The sequence below is a fragment of the Somniosus microcephalus genome, chromosome 3 (assembly GCF_052327205.1).
Source record: "Somniosus microcephalus isolate GS21.2 chromosome 3, FLI_Smic_1.0, whole genome shotgun sequence".
Taxonomy (NCBI): domain Eukaryota; kingdom Metazoa; phylum Chordata; class Chondrichthyes; order Squaliformes; family Somniosidae; genus Somniosus; species Somniosus microcephalus.
Window position 1 is genome coordinate 294,026,918 of NC_140989.1, and position 17,545 is coordinate 294,044,462.

The following is a 17,545-nucleotide window of genomic DNA, read 5'->3' on the forward strand; positions in this document are numbered from 1 at the left end:
ATATAATGACAGCCATGCTGCCATGAGGAACCTCATCAAGCAGACCATCGGGGTGCTGAAGCAACGGTTCCGCTATCTTGTCTGCTTGGGAGGAGCTTTCCATACTCATTGGAGTGGGTGTCCCATTTCGTGGTGGTCTGCTGCATCCTCCACAACTTGGCCATCATGAGGGCACAGCCCTTGCCACGACGGGTTCCACGACCACCTCAGAAGGAGAGTGAGAAGGAAGGGAGGAGTCAGCCTGCAAATCCCCGTTCCAGACGGTCTGTTAGACTTCGGTTCCCCATGAATGAAACCCCACATCCGCATTGCTGAAAACTTCCCCACCTTACCATCCCTCTGTCATGGAACATCGCAGCGTCCTCTTGGCCACAATGCTGAAATGAAAGCCACCACAAAACAAACATCCCAAACCAAATTTATAAATGATTAATTCCAATATTACATTACAAAGTCAACTAATCACCCTTGTGCATTCCCTTAGTGTTTGTCTTTCGTGTTCCTTTGCCTATTCAAGTGCTCCTATGAAGTGCTACTCCAGTAGCTGCAACACGGCTGATAGAAGGCTACTGACTTTCCGTGGGAGAGGCTGCAGATGGCCTTGCAGGACAATCTCGAGCAGCTCTGGGCCAAGAAGGCCCAGCTGTAGACTGCACCACCTCGGCCTGGGCGGCAGCAGTCTTGGCTAACTGGCCGACAGGCAACTGCAACTGGCAGTAGTGGAAGTACGAATGCTGTCATCCTGAGAGAGGACAGCAGGCTCGTGCTCCACGGAGCCACAGTCACTCCCCCGGGGCGGCACCTCAGCATTCCTAGCCATCTGTTGGAGGACAGATTGCTAGACTGCAAGTCCCTTTCTACCCTCGTAAACCCAGCCACGATGGCAGCAGTCCGATCTTGCATGATAGCAGGCTGAGCCTGCATGACAGAAGTCTGAGCCTCCACTACAGCACTCAGATGTTGGGTCATTTCCACTTGTGCTGCAATGGAAGCTGCGACATCGCCCATCACACCCAGCATCATGGTTGGGTCCACAAGTGCTCTAATGGGGTTATCCATCATTCCATGCTGGACTTCACGGTCTCCAAACTTCGCGCAAAGTCCCATGGAATGTTGGAGCTGGACTTCTCCATGCTCCTCGACAGTGACAAGAGGCTCTTTGGCATGCCTGCCATTGCACCAAGCATTTCTGTGTGCATGCCCATCACCTTTCTTCTGAAGGCCACCCCATCGAAGTCCTCATCTGAGTGCTCTGTTGCAGAACTCGTGTGTGACCTCGCCCTCTGGGGAGCTGGCACCTAAGCTATCCTTTCCCCCTGGCCTGGCTGCAGCCCACTCGTGCTTGGTGATTCACCACATGCAGATCCCACCTCTATACTATGCTCTACAGTTTGCGCAGTGCCATTTTCTGAGCTGGTGCCTGGGAGTGTCAGACCGAGTGACGGTGCCTCTTCTTCTCCATCACTCTCCTCTACTTCTTCCTGCACAGGATGGGCTGGTGGCAGTTCTTTGGTAGCTGAAAAGATAAAGGTACAAGGGTCGGGTTGTGGTGAAGGGAGGGGGGAAGCAAGATGTGCCTACTTATACCATCGGCAGCTTGTAAGTGAGAAGAGATTGTGGGATGAGGGGGAAGTGGGATGTGAGAAGAAGGATTAGGTATGAGCATACCGTCATCATCAATGCTTTCAGGCTCAGTGACTGCCCATTCAATTATCTCCAGCACTGTCTCCTCCAGCTGGGTCAGGCTCCGCAGTAGTGCCTGCCCCCCTGCCTGTTTGCTCCTGCTCGTGCTGGTTTTGAGCTACTTTGGCCTGCAAGAGAAACGGAAGTGTGTCAGTCAGTGAGTGTGGTACAATGTGTTTGGGTGATATGCCTGTCATTGATTGAATAGCTGCCATTGTGTGCAAGGTGTGAGATGTGGGTGTGAGGCTTGCAACAGTGGTAAGTGTGTGAGGTTGAGATGAAGCTATGATTGTGAGCTATGAGTGGTGGTTGCTAGAGATTGTTGGTAGGTGAGTGATGGGGGTGTGGTGCATTGAGCAGTGTGTGAGGCTTGTGTTGCAGTTGGTGGGATATGACAATTGAAGATGCCTTCACTCACCTTTACCACTCGTGTGATGTCATTAAACTTCTTCTGGCACTGGATCCATGTCCTGGGAGAAAGACTGGAGGCACTGACCGCTTCCGCAATCCCCTCCCACTGCCTTCGAACAGTGTGTCTGTTAGCCCTCTTAGCCCCCTGCGGGAAGAGGACCTGTCTGCTACTATCAACCCCCTGCACCAAGGCCTCCAGTGCTGTATCGGAGAACCGAGGTGCCCTTTCTCTGCCCTGTTGTGACATTGCTAACTTCCAGCTTCAGTCAGAATGAGGTACTTCTCTCACACAGCACCTCCCCTTTAAGAAGTGCAGACAGCCTTTCACTCTGCAGGCAACCTTTAAATACAGAGCAGCCTATCCACGATATTGGCCCCCTGTTGAGCGCTGAACTAACCAGCAGCGCGCTTAGGACTTGGCTCAGCGCTGCAATCATGTTAATGCGCAGGCAGCACGAATTTCATGTGTTTCCTGCACTACTTTCAACTGGCACGGGCTGATTGCACATCACGATCCCCATGCCCATTTTCAGGCCTTATCCGATTAATTATTAAGACTTTCAATTAATTTTTGTCATGCGCAAAGCAAACAATGGAATGCAAGCCATGATCCCGCCCTATATACAGTTTTGGACTTGGCAAAAGGAATTAACTGCTATTTAGCCTATAAAGCAAAAAAAAAATTAGACAAGCTTGTGAAAATGTCTTCAAAAGGTACAGAGGGATGCTGCAAAGAGAGGTAATTGAACAGTGTGGACTTGTGCAATGTTTTAAAATAGTCTAATTTTACCCATTAAAAGTTAAATTTTGCAGAATTCCTGATTGCAAAGTTTGACTTATACTTTTTAAATTGCAAAATCTAGTTCAAGAGCACTACCTAGATTGAAAAAAGTAGGAGAGAAGAATATGGAAATGAAGAAATGCTGATGTGGTCATAGCAAACTTTGTTTGAAAAACCTTCAAAATGTGGAAGGAAAGCAAGACTGAGGAAGATAAGGACTTCCACAGTTTTCAGATCATTAGAAAGAACAGTTGCTTGGAATTTCTACGCTTGTATTTTTATTTCAAATGTAAATCTTTTCAAGCTATATACTGACAAGATGAAAGCCTAGAAATTCCAGCTGTTTGAAGTCATAATCTGAATGATACGGGGATCCAAAGCTTTCCATTTCTTCCCAGCCTCAGAGAAATCAATTGCCATTAGGTCAGTGGCAAAACTTCCAAGGAATAGCTGGGAAGTTGTTAAGCTTGGAGACTGAGGCCAGACTAGCCAACAGCCCCCAACCTCCACCCACCACCACCCCCGACTGAGGAGCGGCATTTCTCTGAAATCTGAATGCCCCTGAGGGTTGGATTGATGTCCCATTGCAAGTTTCTTGCCTCCTGTAACTTTAGTTCTTTTTCACTCTAATTCTTTCTGAATTACCCTAAAGTACCATTTACTAAGCACATAGTCCACATCTGCATGGAACAAGGTTTTGCTGGGTAACCTGCTACAAGTTTGCTGTTGGCCTACGCCAAGCCCTCACACAACCTCGCAGCTTTTTCATGGCTGACCATGCATAGCCACAGGGCACGCATTATAGCCATAAATTACAGTGGAAAGCCTTTGCAAACTCACATCTTCAAAGACCTACACACATAAACGCACTTCAGTACAACTTAGCTGCATGATGCATGAGTGCTTAACGACATCCAGGATTGCCTGCGATTTGGACACATGTCTATCACTGTGTATATGACATAGCTGTAACAATATGGCACCTAACACAAGGGGACAGATTCAGACTGGAGGAGGACTCAGAAATTACAGGCCCTTGACTCCATTTGATAAAACTAACCCGGACAGCCTCATCTGTAGAGCAACAAGGGAGTAAGATGATGTGAAGCCTCAGGCCTCATTCAGCCTATGTCTTGCCTTTATCATTCACGCTCACAGGCATATACAAGCACACAAATATTATTTTGTAATGCAAGCTGCTCTTGAAGGTGTTTGTTGGAGTTTGCATTGTAATATTCATAACTATTTTGTCATTGTGGGCGTAGAATAGCAGCCTGCTGACAAAGCTATTAGGCTAGAATAAGACAGCACCCTACATGCCCCTCACAAGTTTGTAAACACCACCACAGCCACCATCATAATTACACACATTCCAGAGGACACAGTTTGAGAAAATAGCAGGTGAGTAAAAGGACACAGGTGAGGAGGGGCAATGATAGTGGCAGAGGAAGAGAAGGAATTTGCTGCCATGTGGTAGCATGGGGCAGCTGTGCAATGCTCCTAGTATTAGTCATTATGAAATGAAATAGCTGGTTATTTTATCCAATACGTCAGTCACTTGTTTCCTACATCTGCGGGTGATACGATAGCTGATAGTGCAGATGTTTCCAATATGACACTGGAAGCTGGCAGAAACAAAACAAATTGATTGTGCTGGCGGCATACTTGTCTACTGCTGACAGTGCTGTCCATATCGTGCAGTTTGGCTGATGGGTCAGCAGCCCCACCAGGAAGTCCTCCAGTCTGCTCTCCCCTCTGCACACTGGGTGACCAAAGATAAGAAGTGTTGGTGTGAAATGCAACCAGAAAAGAGGAATAGACCCTTCAGGTAATGGACAGTGGGTGCAACCTCTGGCACTGTATATAAATATTGGGCTGTATATTCCGATCCCTACAGGTGTGTACGCGCTGTGTACACACCTGTGGGGGCATCGGAAATGCCGGTTTCAGGCATGCGAAGCGCATGTGGTGAATACCGGCATTTCCGATCTGTCAAGAATGCTCTCCTGGAGAAGGGCCTCTGCGGGTGGATAGTTCCGCTTTCTGGAGACCCTCCACCTGCAGAAAACCCTTAGAAATCTTACGCCTGGTAAAAGCAGGCATAAGGCCTGCTTTTACCAGCATAAGAGTTGAAAAAAAGCTAAAAAAAAAAAAATTCACTTATTTATCATTTAAAAATACTTTAATATTGTAATTTCAACTCATTTTAAAAATGTGATGCTTTTTAAAAAATGTTTTTAATGTTTTAAAGTGTTTTTGGGGTGATCTCCATTCATATATTTGACAGGTCTATTTGTCAAGTGTATGAAGGGAGATTCCCTTCTTTGATTGGCTCCCCATGGCCCACGTGATCCCAGGGACGCTTGTGAACCACTGCCAGACAAGTATTCCATAACCTGCAGATATGGTTGTGGCATCATGGCAAGTGCAAGCAATCCAGCAGTGATGCCTGTTGATCTCCCTGGCATGCCTTCTTTCGACTAGTATCAGTCAATGCATCAAATATTGCGGTTGGCCTGTTTTCGGCAATAAGGTAACAAGGATTTGTCAAGGGGCATTGGAGTTGGTAACTTCCAGGTAGATACTGTGCTGCATCCAGTGTTGGAATGAATGTTGGTACTGGGGAGACATTTTACAGATCCTTTTTTAAGGATCTTCCAGTTTGGCTGAAATCTTCAGCTTTTTTTAACTGTCAGTTTCTGTTCTTTGTTTCATTACATAAACATTTCCTTCATGGTTAAATCCAGAAAGCAGAGGGAATATCCTTTGAAATCATTATCTTAAAAAAGCCTGTGTTCCTTTAAATTGGGACTTTACCAAGCAGTTTCCCAGGGTGTGGTAGTGTCGTGGTTATGGTACTGGAAAATAATCCAGAGGTTGTGAGTTCAAGTACCACCTTCTGAGAGTTATGAAATTGCTACAAGTATTGATAGCTAAAGTTTCAGTCCAGGCTGCATGACCATCTTGTGGCCAAGATAAAACTGTTTTTAATATTTATATACAGTGCCAGAGGTTGCACCCACTGTCCATTACCTGAAGGGTCTATTCCTCTTTTCTGGTTACATTTCACACCAACACTTCTTATCTTTGGTCACCCGGTTTGCAGAGGGGAGAGCAGACTGGAGGACTTCCTGGTGGGGCTGCTCCTGGGCCTGGCAAAAACTACCCTCCACAGGTCCAAGATACCAATATCAATGGGCGGCTCCGACTGCTTGCCGCTGTTCCAAGCCCTAGTGCCCAGGTGACCTTGGAGTGAGATCATGTGGTCTCCACTGGTTCGTTCAATGCCTTTTATGACCGGTGGGCAACACAGGACATTGCTTGTCTTATCATTGATGAGGACACTTATAATGGCATTTGTTCTGGTGGTGTCCACAACCAGTGCCACTTCATTGGCCCAGATTCAAAATAGAACTAAGCGTCTCCAAATAATGCTTGCTCAGAATGGGTGGAAGTAATGCTGGGCAGGAGCTCCACCCATATATTGCACAATTTGCTGAGCTTATCAACAATCTTCATTAGCATACAGGATGCAGACTAAAGTCTTTTTGATAGTATTGATACCACCAGTCAGAATATTTACCCTACAGTATCTGATTATATCTTAGACATTTCTGGATACTCCACTGAAAAATGAAATTTATTTGCACAGTTACGTTTTGTTATTTCAGACTATGCAGCCTCAGGAGGACTTTGGTGTAATGGTGTTAAAGATGCTACTATTGAGCTAAACTTAGCTCTCGAGAGGTTAAATTCAAGGCACCGCATGGCTGGCAGGCGTATATTAAATTTCAGATAGGCGTCCAGAGACAATGTAAGATAATTTGACATTCTAGCAACCATCCACCCTCAATGCTACTGCAACAACTTTATGCATTTGAATTTGGAGACACTGCCAAGCTGGGCTTGTAGGTTATACTCTTGGGCAGGAAAGGTAGTCAGTTTTGACAAAAGAGCTGACATTGGAGTCAGGCTTTTAAAGTGAAACAGAGACCTGTGAAACCTGGAGGCAGTCAGGCAGTGACGTGCTTCTGAGAAAGTTGTAAAGACTGGAGACAGCAGGAAGAGGAGGATCTGCCCTGGGCTGTAGGACAGCATGCAGAGGAGTTATTGGGGGAGAATTTTGACATCTGCCTGAAATGGGCGTCTATAATGGACTGAGTGTTTGCCTTCCCCTCCCCCACCCTGTAAATTCATCCCTAATTCTGTTACTGAAACAACAATGCTTAGTGATGCCATATGTACAGAGTATGTAATTGAAAGCCAGTGTACATGAGCGCAACATTATTCTCCCAGGCCATCTACTAGCCCGCGTGCTAGGTCCAGCAATTATTCTCTGGCCACACGGTAGCTGGAGTCCACGGCAGGAATGGAAATCCCTATGAAGGCTGAAAAACGCATTGTTTTTATCAGACGCCCTAGGAAGGTTGGAAGAATTTGAACATGTGACTCCTCCAATTACCCCCACACCCACTGCTTTTTCTAAACCATCTTTGGGCATAATATAAAATAAGAACAAAGTGGTTTAGCCTTTTTTTCCTTCCCAATTTACTTGCCTCCTTTCTGTAACTGCTGACTCATGCTGGGATATGATTCCATGTGTGCCGGGGGTCCTACAGCATCTCGCCCAAGTGGCCATTCCTCATGTGTGAGTCTGGACAGTAAGTGTGTGCAGGTTATTCAACTGCAAGAGGCATCACATCACATAACACATTTATCCACTAATCCATCAGGGGAGCTGTGATGATTTAATTGGTAAGTTAAATAAAAGGAAGAACTGTTAACTGGAATTACATAGGTAGGTCTTGACAAAAATATCAAAATGCAATGACATTTATGAAACAAAATGGAAAGCTCACAAATCTAGCTCTTTTAAGCCCATTTCACCACCACTGTGTTCATTTTGAAATAATAATAAATGCAGGATTCTTTCACAAGACTTACTGTGTAGAAAATGACTGGCACTACTTGTCCCTAGTTTATTGACAGCCACGCATGTGTAGTTGCCATAGTGATCCTCTGTAATGTTGGTAACGGTGAGAATAGATCTGGTGCTGAAGTTCTTGATTTGAATCCCCTGCCTGCCAGAGGCCAACCTAATGGATTGACAGAAACAAGTAAGATGATTAGAAAATGATGACCTTCACCAAGCAATAGCAATTGCAGCCTTTCCGCCCTGCACTGTACATAGGCTGTATAGTACTGAACTAAACCCACATTCTTGCTGTAAACACATATTGTTTTTAACAGTGTGAGGAAAAAGCAGAGTACAATGAGACAGAGCCAAAGTGCACAACTAAAATGATGGAAATCCTGTTAACATCCAACATCCTTCTGGGATCACCAAAAGCACTAAACACAGCTTTTATTGAGCAAATGTAATGTGGGTTTTAAAATTCCAAGAAAGACAATTTTGGAATTTTATGTTGTTTATTTTGCTTAGACATGAATTTTCACCCCAGCAGTTATTAGCAATATGAGTTATGTTTCTGCACAGTGAGTTATGATGACTGCACAGTGTTCAGTGCCATTCACAACTCCTCAGATAATGAAGCAGTCCATGCCCACATGCAACAAGATCCGGATGACGTTCAGGCTTGGGCTGATAAGTGGCAGGTAACATTCATGCAGCTGAAGTACCAGGCAATGACTATCTCCAACAAGCGAGAGTCTAACCACCGCCCCTTGACATTCAACGGCATTACCATCGCCAAATCCCCCACTATCAACATCCTGGGGGGGGGTCACCTTAACCATTGACCAGCCAAATAAATACTGTGGCAACAAGAGCAGGTCAGAAGCTAGGTATTCTGTGGCGAGTGTCTCACCTCCTGACTCCCCAAAGCCTTTCCACCATCTACAATGCACAAGTAAGGAGTATGATGGAATACTCTCCACTTGCCTGGATGAGTGCAGCTCGAACAACACTCAAGAAGCTCGACACCATCCAGGACAAAGCAGCCCGCTTGATTGGCACCCCATCCACCACCTTAAACATTCACTCCCTCCACCACTGGCGTACCGTGGCGGCAGTGTGTACCATCTACAAGATGCATTGCAGCAACTCGCCAAGGCTTCTTCAGCGGCATCTCCCAAACCCACGACCTCTTCCACCTAGAAGGACAAGGGCAGCAGGCACATGGGAACACCACCATCTCTAAGTTCCCCTCCAAGTCACACACCATCCTGACTTAGAAGTATATCGCCGATCCTTCATTGTCGCTGGGACAAAATCCTGGAACTCCCTACCTAACAGCACTGTGGGAGTACCTTCACCACACATACTGCAGCGGTTGAAGGTGGCGGCTCACCACCACCTTCTCAAGGACAATTAGGGATGAGCAATAAATGCTGGCTTTGCCAGTGGCGCCCACATCCCATAAAATTAATTTTTTTTTAAATTGCACTGTCCAGGTTTCATATGATTCAGATTTCTGTCCATTTTGTTTTGTTGTATCTTTTCAGCAAATAAAATTTATTTTTACAACATATTTTACCTTCTTTTGCTCCTTTAAAAGTATTTATTTTTAAATTGAACTCAAATTCTCACACTGCTTGGCTGGGGTTTGAACTCACATTGTCTGGTTTAATTAGTCCAGTAACATAACCACTGCACTACCATACCCAGTGACTGACCCAGACAATCACTATGGCACCCTTGTGAAGCAGTAGACAGCCAGCAGCTTCCTCAGTCTCTTTAATCAAGGGGTTATGTTTATCTACTCCAAGCTGAAGTCTTTGTTCTCTGCAGCTCCAACATAGCAATGGGGGTAGAGGATGATGAAGAGGAGGAAAATTATGATAATGAGGAGGAGAACAAAAATTTCTTTCCGATGGACTATGATGATTATGAAGAGGATGAGAATGATGATGACCAGGCTACCAGAGACTCCTTAGATCATGGCATAGCCCTATGTTCCTCTGTTCCAACCGCCTCCATTTCACCCCGTGTCATTTGCTTTGTCACTACCATGCGTCAGCTTAAGTACTTTGATCTAGGGGGATGTAGATATTGTAAGTGAGGACTAGATGATTCACATAGCCGAAGGAGTGGGAGTAGGTGATGATGTGCCACTTTCCAAATGGAGGCTGCAGAGGTTGCCCTTGGTGCTGGATTCGTCGAGCCCAGAACTCATGGCTATTCGCCTGAAAAGGATATTCAAGAAATATCAGATCTACGTGCTGACTCTGAAGTCAGTCTTTGAGGACTTGCAGCGGTTGGCACGTGTGACACAGGAGTGTGCATCTCTCATTTGCAAAAACAGGATAGAAGGTTTTGCTGTCTAGCAGCTTCATAGAAGTCTGTAGCTGTCTCTCATCTGAGAGGGATGGGCAATAAATGCTGATCTTGCCAGAGACGCCCACATCCCAGGAACGAATTTTTAAAAATGGGCTGGGACCAGTGGGTACCTGATCCTCTTCGAAAGCACAGACAGCAGTCCTGGTGGTAGAAGGGGACAGATTAGTCAGAACTCTGTGTACTGGCTTTCAGACACTTCTGGCCAGGAGGCAGGCTTTCAGGATCTGATAGCTGTCATTAGACCAGACGTTCTGTTGATCAGTGGATAAACAGATCTTGAGCCAAGGAGAATGGCGACAGCTGGAGTCGACCTACATGAGGTGCCATTTCTCAGGACTGCAGCACACACTGGCCATCTGGCCCATCCCCTCAAAGCACCATGGAAGTGGCACATAGCAGTCAGGACCAGACGGCCCAGGCAGAAGGTCAAGAGAAGGTTGGCCACAGCAGACATTTCCTAGGATCAAGCTGCCTTGAGGGGAGGGTCATCACTACACCCTCATGAGCTATTTGTACCTCACGAGCAGCTGTCCACCTCTTACAATACGGGGGGACCTCAGATTGTAAATGGAAGAAGCACTAGAACAGGAAAAAGAAAGGCAAGTTCAGATACCCAGGGGACGCACGGTAGGAAGGAGTAGGAAGATGAATGATCATTCTAGAAGTGGCTGCAATACAAGAGAAGCTGTACTTATCTTATGCTCAAGTATTCATGGAGCTGTGGAAACGAAAGAAAGACTTGCATTTATATAGCACCTTTCATGACCTCAGGACATCTCAAGTGCTTTACAGCCAATTAAGTACTTTTGAAGTGTTATCATTGTTGTAATGTAGGAAATGTGGCAGCCATTTGCGCACAGTAAGGTTCCACAAACAGCAATGTGAAAATGAGACAGTAATTTGTCTTTAGGTGTTGGTTGAGGGATAAATATTGGTCAACACACCAGGAAGAACTCTCCTGCTCTTCTTCGAAATAGTGTCATAGGATCTTTTATGTCCACCTGAGAGGGCAGATGGGGCCTCAGTTTAACATCTCATCCAAAAGACAGTAGTGCACTGGGAGTGTCAGCCTAGATTTTATACACAAGTCCCTGGAGTTGGACTTGAACCCATAACATTCTGACTCAAAAGGCAAGAGTGCTACCACTTAGCCACTTCTGACACCTTGCAAACATACAAGAAAGGAGGCACAGATTTTGTGCTAATGTTTTCATGGAGATTATAAAGACTTGCAGGGCCAGGTAGAGGCAAAGAGGGTGCTATGAGATTCTAGGATGTGTAATGCATTGAAGGAAGTGCCATTTGTCTGAATGGCAGTGGTGACAAAAGGAGACTGTTAAACAGATGGGAGCAATTCATTGATAAATTGAGTTCTGGTGCCTCTTGCAGCATCACCGAGTCCTATGAATTACAGTCGTCTAGATGATCCACTCCATGCTCATTATTCCAGCACCAATGATGTATTGGAAATGGTGGGGGGGGATTTTTCAGGGGGTTAGCGGGTGCGTTTGGTGGTGGATCAGGTGGGAAATTTTTTTTTGACAGTCGGTAGGGAACCCACTGTCAACCCATCTCCACGCTGCTTTCCTGGATGTCAGGTCTGTTATCGCTGAACAGACCTGACACCAAGCGGTGGGGGAGGCAATTTAGATTATTAAGAGCTTGTTAACAGGCACTTATAAACTATTTTAAGCTCACCTTTAGCTTTTTAGAGTTCGGCAACAGCTTCCCTGCTGCTTGGGGATCACGTCAGGCAAGGAGCTTGGGAGTTGTGTCAGCATGGGATGATTTCTTAACTTGACAGCTGCAAATATTCTATAAAAGCTTCCATTTCATAGCATTTCACTTTCCAAGGTTAGAAGCTGTTTCTTACTGCATTTGGAAGACAGATTGAGCTTTATGCAGCTAGCAAATGTTTGGAGCAATCTCTGTATCCAGTGTCACCTCATTGGAACAACCTCTCTCACCACTGACAGATTGCTTCTGTCATCTCAACTTCACCTGCCATCTGTTCCATCAGCATCGGTGCACTTGAAACTATCTCGTCTTGGTCTTCAGAATCCCACCACGATCAGCCCCAACACCAGCAGCACCAGGCACACCAGCAGCACCAACAACACCACGAACCTTCTCCGCAATCAACTGATGCTGCACAGGACACCGACCACATTGCTGCCCGGGATATCATTATTACTATAATAGTAACCCCAAACAACTAGACTAAACACAAGGTCACATAAAAATAAGCACTTGGAAGATTTTGCTTGTGGTTTGGCAATTGGTTGGGAGGTAAGAAAGACTTGCATTTGCATAGTGCCTTTCATGACCTCAAGACGCCCCAAAGTGCTTTACAGCCAATTAAATCCTTTTGAAGTGGAGTCACTGTTGTAATGTAGGAAACACGACAGCCAATTTGCGCACAGCAAGCTTCCACAAACAGCAATGTGATAATGACCAGATAATCTGTTTTAGTGATGTTGATTGAGGGATAAATATTGGCCAGGACACCGGGGATAACTCCCTTGCTCTTCTTCGAAATAGTGCCTTGGGATCTTTTATGTCCACCTGAGAGCAGATGGAGCCTCAGTTTAACATCTCATCTGAAAGACAGCACCTCTGACAGTGCAGCACTCCCTCAGTACTGCACTTACGTGTCAGCCTAGATTTTTGTGCTCAAGTCTCTGGAGTGGAACTTGGACCCACAACCTTCTGACTCAGAGGCAGGAGTGCTACCAACTGAGCCATGACAGAGAGTAGGGATAAATGGTTTGTGACAAGTGGTGTTCCCCAGGGATCTGTATTGCGGCCTCAGCTTTTCACCATACATACATGTATATAAATTGCTTGGATGAAGGAATAGAGAGTTGTATATCCAAGTTTTACACACTGGACCCGCCGAGGTAGGCAAAATTGCGGCGAATGTGTAAATTTCAAGGCCACAGTCTCAAGAAACAGTTGAACAATGAGATGATTCAAACATGGAAGTAAATTAATTTAGGTTAAAGAATTGCTTAGGGAAGGCTGACAAATATCATATTTATGAGGCTTTCCTTATGAACTGCCAAATAGTTGGATGAAAGAACATGGGTAATTGTAATTTTCAGCGAAGGTGACAAACAGCTGGTTGCTGATTGGCAGTTTATTGCCCCTGCTAAAAATTAATATTGTCCCCAGTGTATAAAGTGTGAAGTAACAAAAAAATTAATAAAAATGTGAGAATTAATCTAAATGCAAACAAAATAAAAGCAGAAAGTTGCTGTGGCAGTTTTGAGGGTAGCAGCAGATGCTGAATACATAGTTAAGCGACTTGGGTCTTTTTTCTATATTAAAGGCGCTATATGTAAATGCAAGTTGTTGTTGTGTGAGTGCAATCAGAAGGAAGTGTATATAGTGCAGTGTCCTGTTGTGGTTGGAGGTGAGGGGAAGGAAGGATTAGTAGTGCCGGGAGAAAATTAGGTGTTACAGGGCTGTATTCAGAGTGAGTAAAATGTGAAGGGAGTCTTACCTTGGTAGTCCTGGTAAGGTCATAAACTTTTTCTGGCACAGGTCCTGCAATTAATTCTGCTGGCACCTCTCTCCATGCCTGTTGACTTATTTGATGTGGCCTCAATCTTCAATTTGAGGGAAGCAGGACCTTGTTCCTGGCCCTGACTTTGTCAATAAGCACCTCCACTGCAGGATCAGAAAATATGGGTGCCCTGGCTGTCGACAAGGTGCTTGTTGATCCACAAGTGTATTATCCTCACACCACCAATAAAAACTACATCTCCCCTTTAAGAGATGCAGGCTGGCTTTAAGAAGCGGCAGGCTTGCTGGATTTTCCACTCTCCCAAAATATCTATAAGTAGCACGATTAGTACTCGCAGCTCGTCACTCGTATTTAAATGAGGTCCAATCGTGAAATTTGATTGGGCCTCCCGCCAACATCATCGGGCGGGCACAGTAGATGCCTCGCCTATCGCCCGCCTGATCTATGCAGGAATTGAAAACCGATCCCAATGTAATTATCAACTCAGCCACCACAAGACTTCAATGTTATCTTATGGTACTTTTAATATTCCGGTGACTGCCCTGAGTACTAGGATGATTGCTTCAGTTGTGATAGTGCCGGTTGCTAGACTTCAGTGGTGTAGTAACCATACACATTAGTAAGGTGCACTTTTAGACCTTTCATTGCATATATTAAGAACTTTAATGTCATAGTACATCATTTTGGAATGCAAATGGTTACTTGGCTGCAGCTGCCTTGCATACATGAAATGGTCACCAAACCACAGTTAAAAGTGCATAGAAAAATAAAGCAGCTGCATCAATAAAATTAAGATAAAAATCCTGGCATTATGTTGTATATTTACATGAAATATATGTACTCATGGGTATTCATTGCATCATTTGACTGGAACACTTGATGCCATTTGCTGAACAGTAGATAGTTATCACAGTTAGAAGTTCATGCAGCAGAAATGTCTTCAATGAGCACAATCAGTACACAATAGAACAAGGATCACAGTGGAGTAATTGCCAGCTAATGTCAGAAAGCAGGGTACATGCTTATGAAAAATGTGAAAAATTGTCATTTTGTTAAAAAAGAGATCCTAAAGGATAAAGTTAACATACTATAAGGGAGACAATAGGAAAAGAGAAAATCTTCAAAAGCAGAAAAAGAAATGCTGGAAATACAGTTTTTTTTCCTAATATCCTTCACATTCCACTGTTTTATTTCCATCTTGAGTCATGTCTGGCTAACTGTCTACTTTCTCAATGCCTTTCTCTTACAAATGCTTGCCTTTTTATCCCCTGTCTCAGTTAACCTTTGTATACAGAACTTAACAATGCATCCAGTATTTTAAAATTTGCTACCAGACTATTACACTCATTAGCTACCCCTGTGAAAGTAGACAGGGTGTTTAAACGCTTGACCTCTCCCCCCTCCTCACTTGCCCTTGCCTGCACTATAAAAGCTGATTCTTCAGTCACCTTTAAGTTATACACCCAAACCTTTCTTTTCAAATGCTGATCAACTTGCTCTACATTCCTAGCAATATCTGTTTTTATAATGTAAGTTATTGCCCTTCGGTTTAGAGAAGTCATACAATCATAGAATAGTACAGCACAGGAGGAGCCCAATCAGCTCATCGAGTCTGCGCTGGCTCTTTCGAAGAGAAATTTAGTTAGTCCCACTCTCCTGCTCTTTCCCCATGTCCCTGCAATTTTTTCTCCTTCAAGTGTTTATCCAATTCCCTTTTGAAGGCTACTATTGAATCTGTTTCCACCACCCTATCAGGTAGTGCATTCCAAATCCTAACCACTCATTGTGTAAAAATGTTTTTCCTCATGTCGCCTCTGGTTCTTTTGCCAATCACCTTAAATCCGTGCCCTTTCATTATCACCCCTTCAGCCATTGGAAACAGTTTCTCTTTATTTACTCTATCTAAATCCTTCATGATTTTAAACACCTCTATCAAATCTCCTTTTAGCCTTCTCTGCTCCATGGAGCAAAACTCCAGCTTCTCCAGTTTATCCACATAACTGTACTCCCTCGTCCCTGGAGCCATTCTAGTAAAGTGAGTGTTCAATAACACCTCAATTTTTAGCTTTGGGCATTATTACATTATGGTCACTTCTGTAGCATATCAAGCTAATAGTTTACCACTATAGCTGTCGACAACAGCCAACATTTTGTTTAACATGCAGCATGAAAATGAAAGACAATCAGAGAAAAAACAGAAATCTGATTTTCTTCAAAGCGTGGACTTACTTTTTGTCTCCTTTATACCATTCAAAGGCTGCTGCGGGAACTGCTAAAGCCTCACATCGCAAGAGTCCTCCTTTACCCAGTACCATCCCGGGACTCTTAATTTCCATTATTGCGGGAGGGTCTGGAACAGACAATGATCACAGTGTTAGCACATCACTCACAAACAAGATATGAAAATTGAAAGTATTTTGCTATTTTGTAAAGTTAAATTGAACACTTTTGGATCTGCAGATGATTTACATGTGTACTTCACATAGAAAGAAAGACTTGTACTTAGTGCCTTTCACAACCTCAGAACGTCTCAAACCACTTTACAGCCAATGAGGTACCTTTGAAGTGTAGTCACTGTTGTAATGTAGGAAACACGGCAGCTAATTTGCGCACAGCAAACTTCCACAAACAGCACCGTGATAATGACCAGATCCTTTGTTTTTGTGATGTTGATTGAGGGATAAACATTAGCCAGGACGAATTCCCCTACTCTTCTTCGAAATAGTGCCATGGGATCTTTTACATCCACCTGAGAGAGCAGACGGGGCCTCGGTTTAACGTCTCATCTAAAAGACGGCATCCTGGGAATGTCAGCTTGGATCATGTGCTCAAGTCTCTGGAGTGGGACTTGAACCCCCACTTTTTGACTCAGAGGCAAGAGTGCTACCCACTGAGCCACAGCTGACACATATAAAACAAACACATGTGCTTTCATGCTGAATTAAGATAATCTTGCATAACACTGCTGCCAATGTTGCATATTACATGGACAAATGATACGCAATGTCATTCATAAAGTAATTTCAAAACCTCCTATAGATAATTATCAATTTTGAGTTTTTATAGAATAACTTTTTCTCTCAATGGTTTCATTCCATTTCCTGTAAGAAAGAAGCAGGAACTTGCATTGATATAGCACCTTTCATATCCTCAGGACCTGCAAAAACAATCAGCTACTTTTAAAGTGCAGTGACTGTTGTTTTGTAAGCAAACACAGCAGCCAATTTGCACACAGCAAGGCCCCACAACAGCAATGAGATGAATGACCAAATAATCTGTTTTGATGATATTGGTTGAGGGATAAATATTGACCAGGACACCTTCTTCGAATAGTGCCATGGGATCCTCTATGCCCACCTGAACAAGCAGATGGGGCCTCGTTTAGTTATCATCTGAAAGACCAAACCTCTGACGGTGCAACACTCCCTCAGTACTGGACTGAAGTGTCAGCCTGGATTATGTGCTCAAATTCTGGAGTGGGGCTAGAACTTCCTGCTCTTCTTTGAAAAGTGCCATGGGATCTTTTACATCCACCTGAACAGGCTGAACAGCTCTGTTTAATGGCTCATCCAGGAAGACAACACTCCCTCAGTACTGCACTGAAGTGTCATTTTAGACTATTTTCTCCTGTCCTTGATTGAGGCCTGAGCCTACAGCCACCTGATGTGGAGGTAAGAGTGCTACTGAGCTAAGGTCTCAGCTTCTGTAACAGCATAATATATCATAATGTATAACACAGGCTATGATCAATATAGAGTTTCTTTCAGCTGGTCAGGCACCAGAATTTTGGAACAAACTCCTGAACTAAAACAAACTGCAGTTTATAACCTATCGGTTGCTG

The 17,545-nt window shown here is 44.3% G+C and overlaps 1 protein-coding gene across 1 annotated transcript in view; it reads right to left on the bottom strand.

Moving 5' to 3' along the window:
* negr1 (neuronal growth regulator 1) overlaps window positions 1-17,545 on the bottom strand; it is an 828,235-nt gene that overhangs the window by 60,166 nt on the left and 750,524 nt on the right. Inside the window, exons 5-6 of the mRNA XM_085982785.1 lie at window positions 15,934-16,054; window positions 7,820-7,971 (exon numbers count right to left, since the gene is read on the bottom strand). Of these exons, the coding sequence (XP_085838911.1) occupies window positions 7,820-7,971; window positions 15,934-16,054 (273 nt within the window). The remainder of the gene's footprint in view (window positions 1-7,819; window positions 7,972-15,933; window positions 16,055-17,545) is intronic.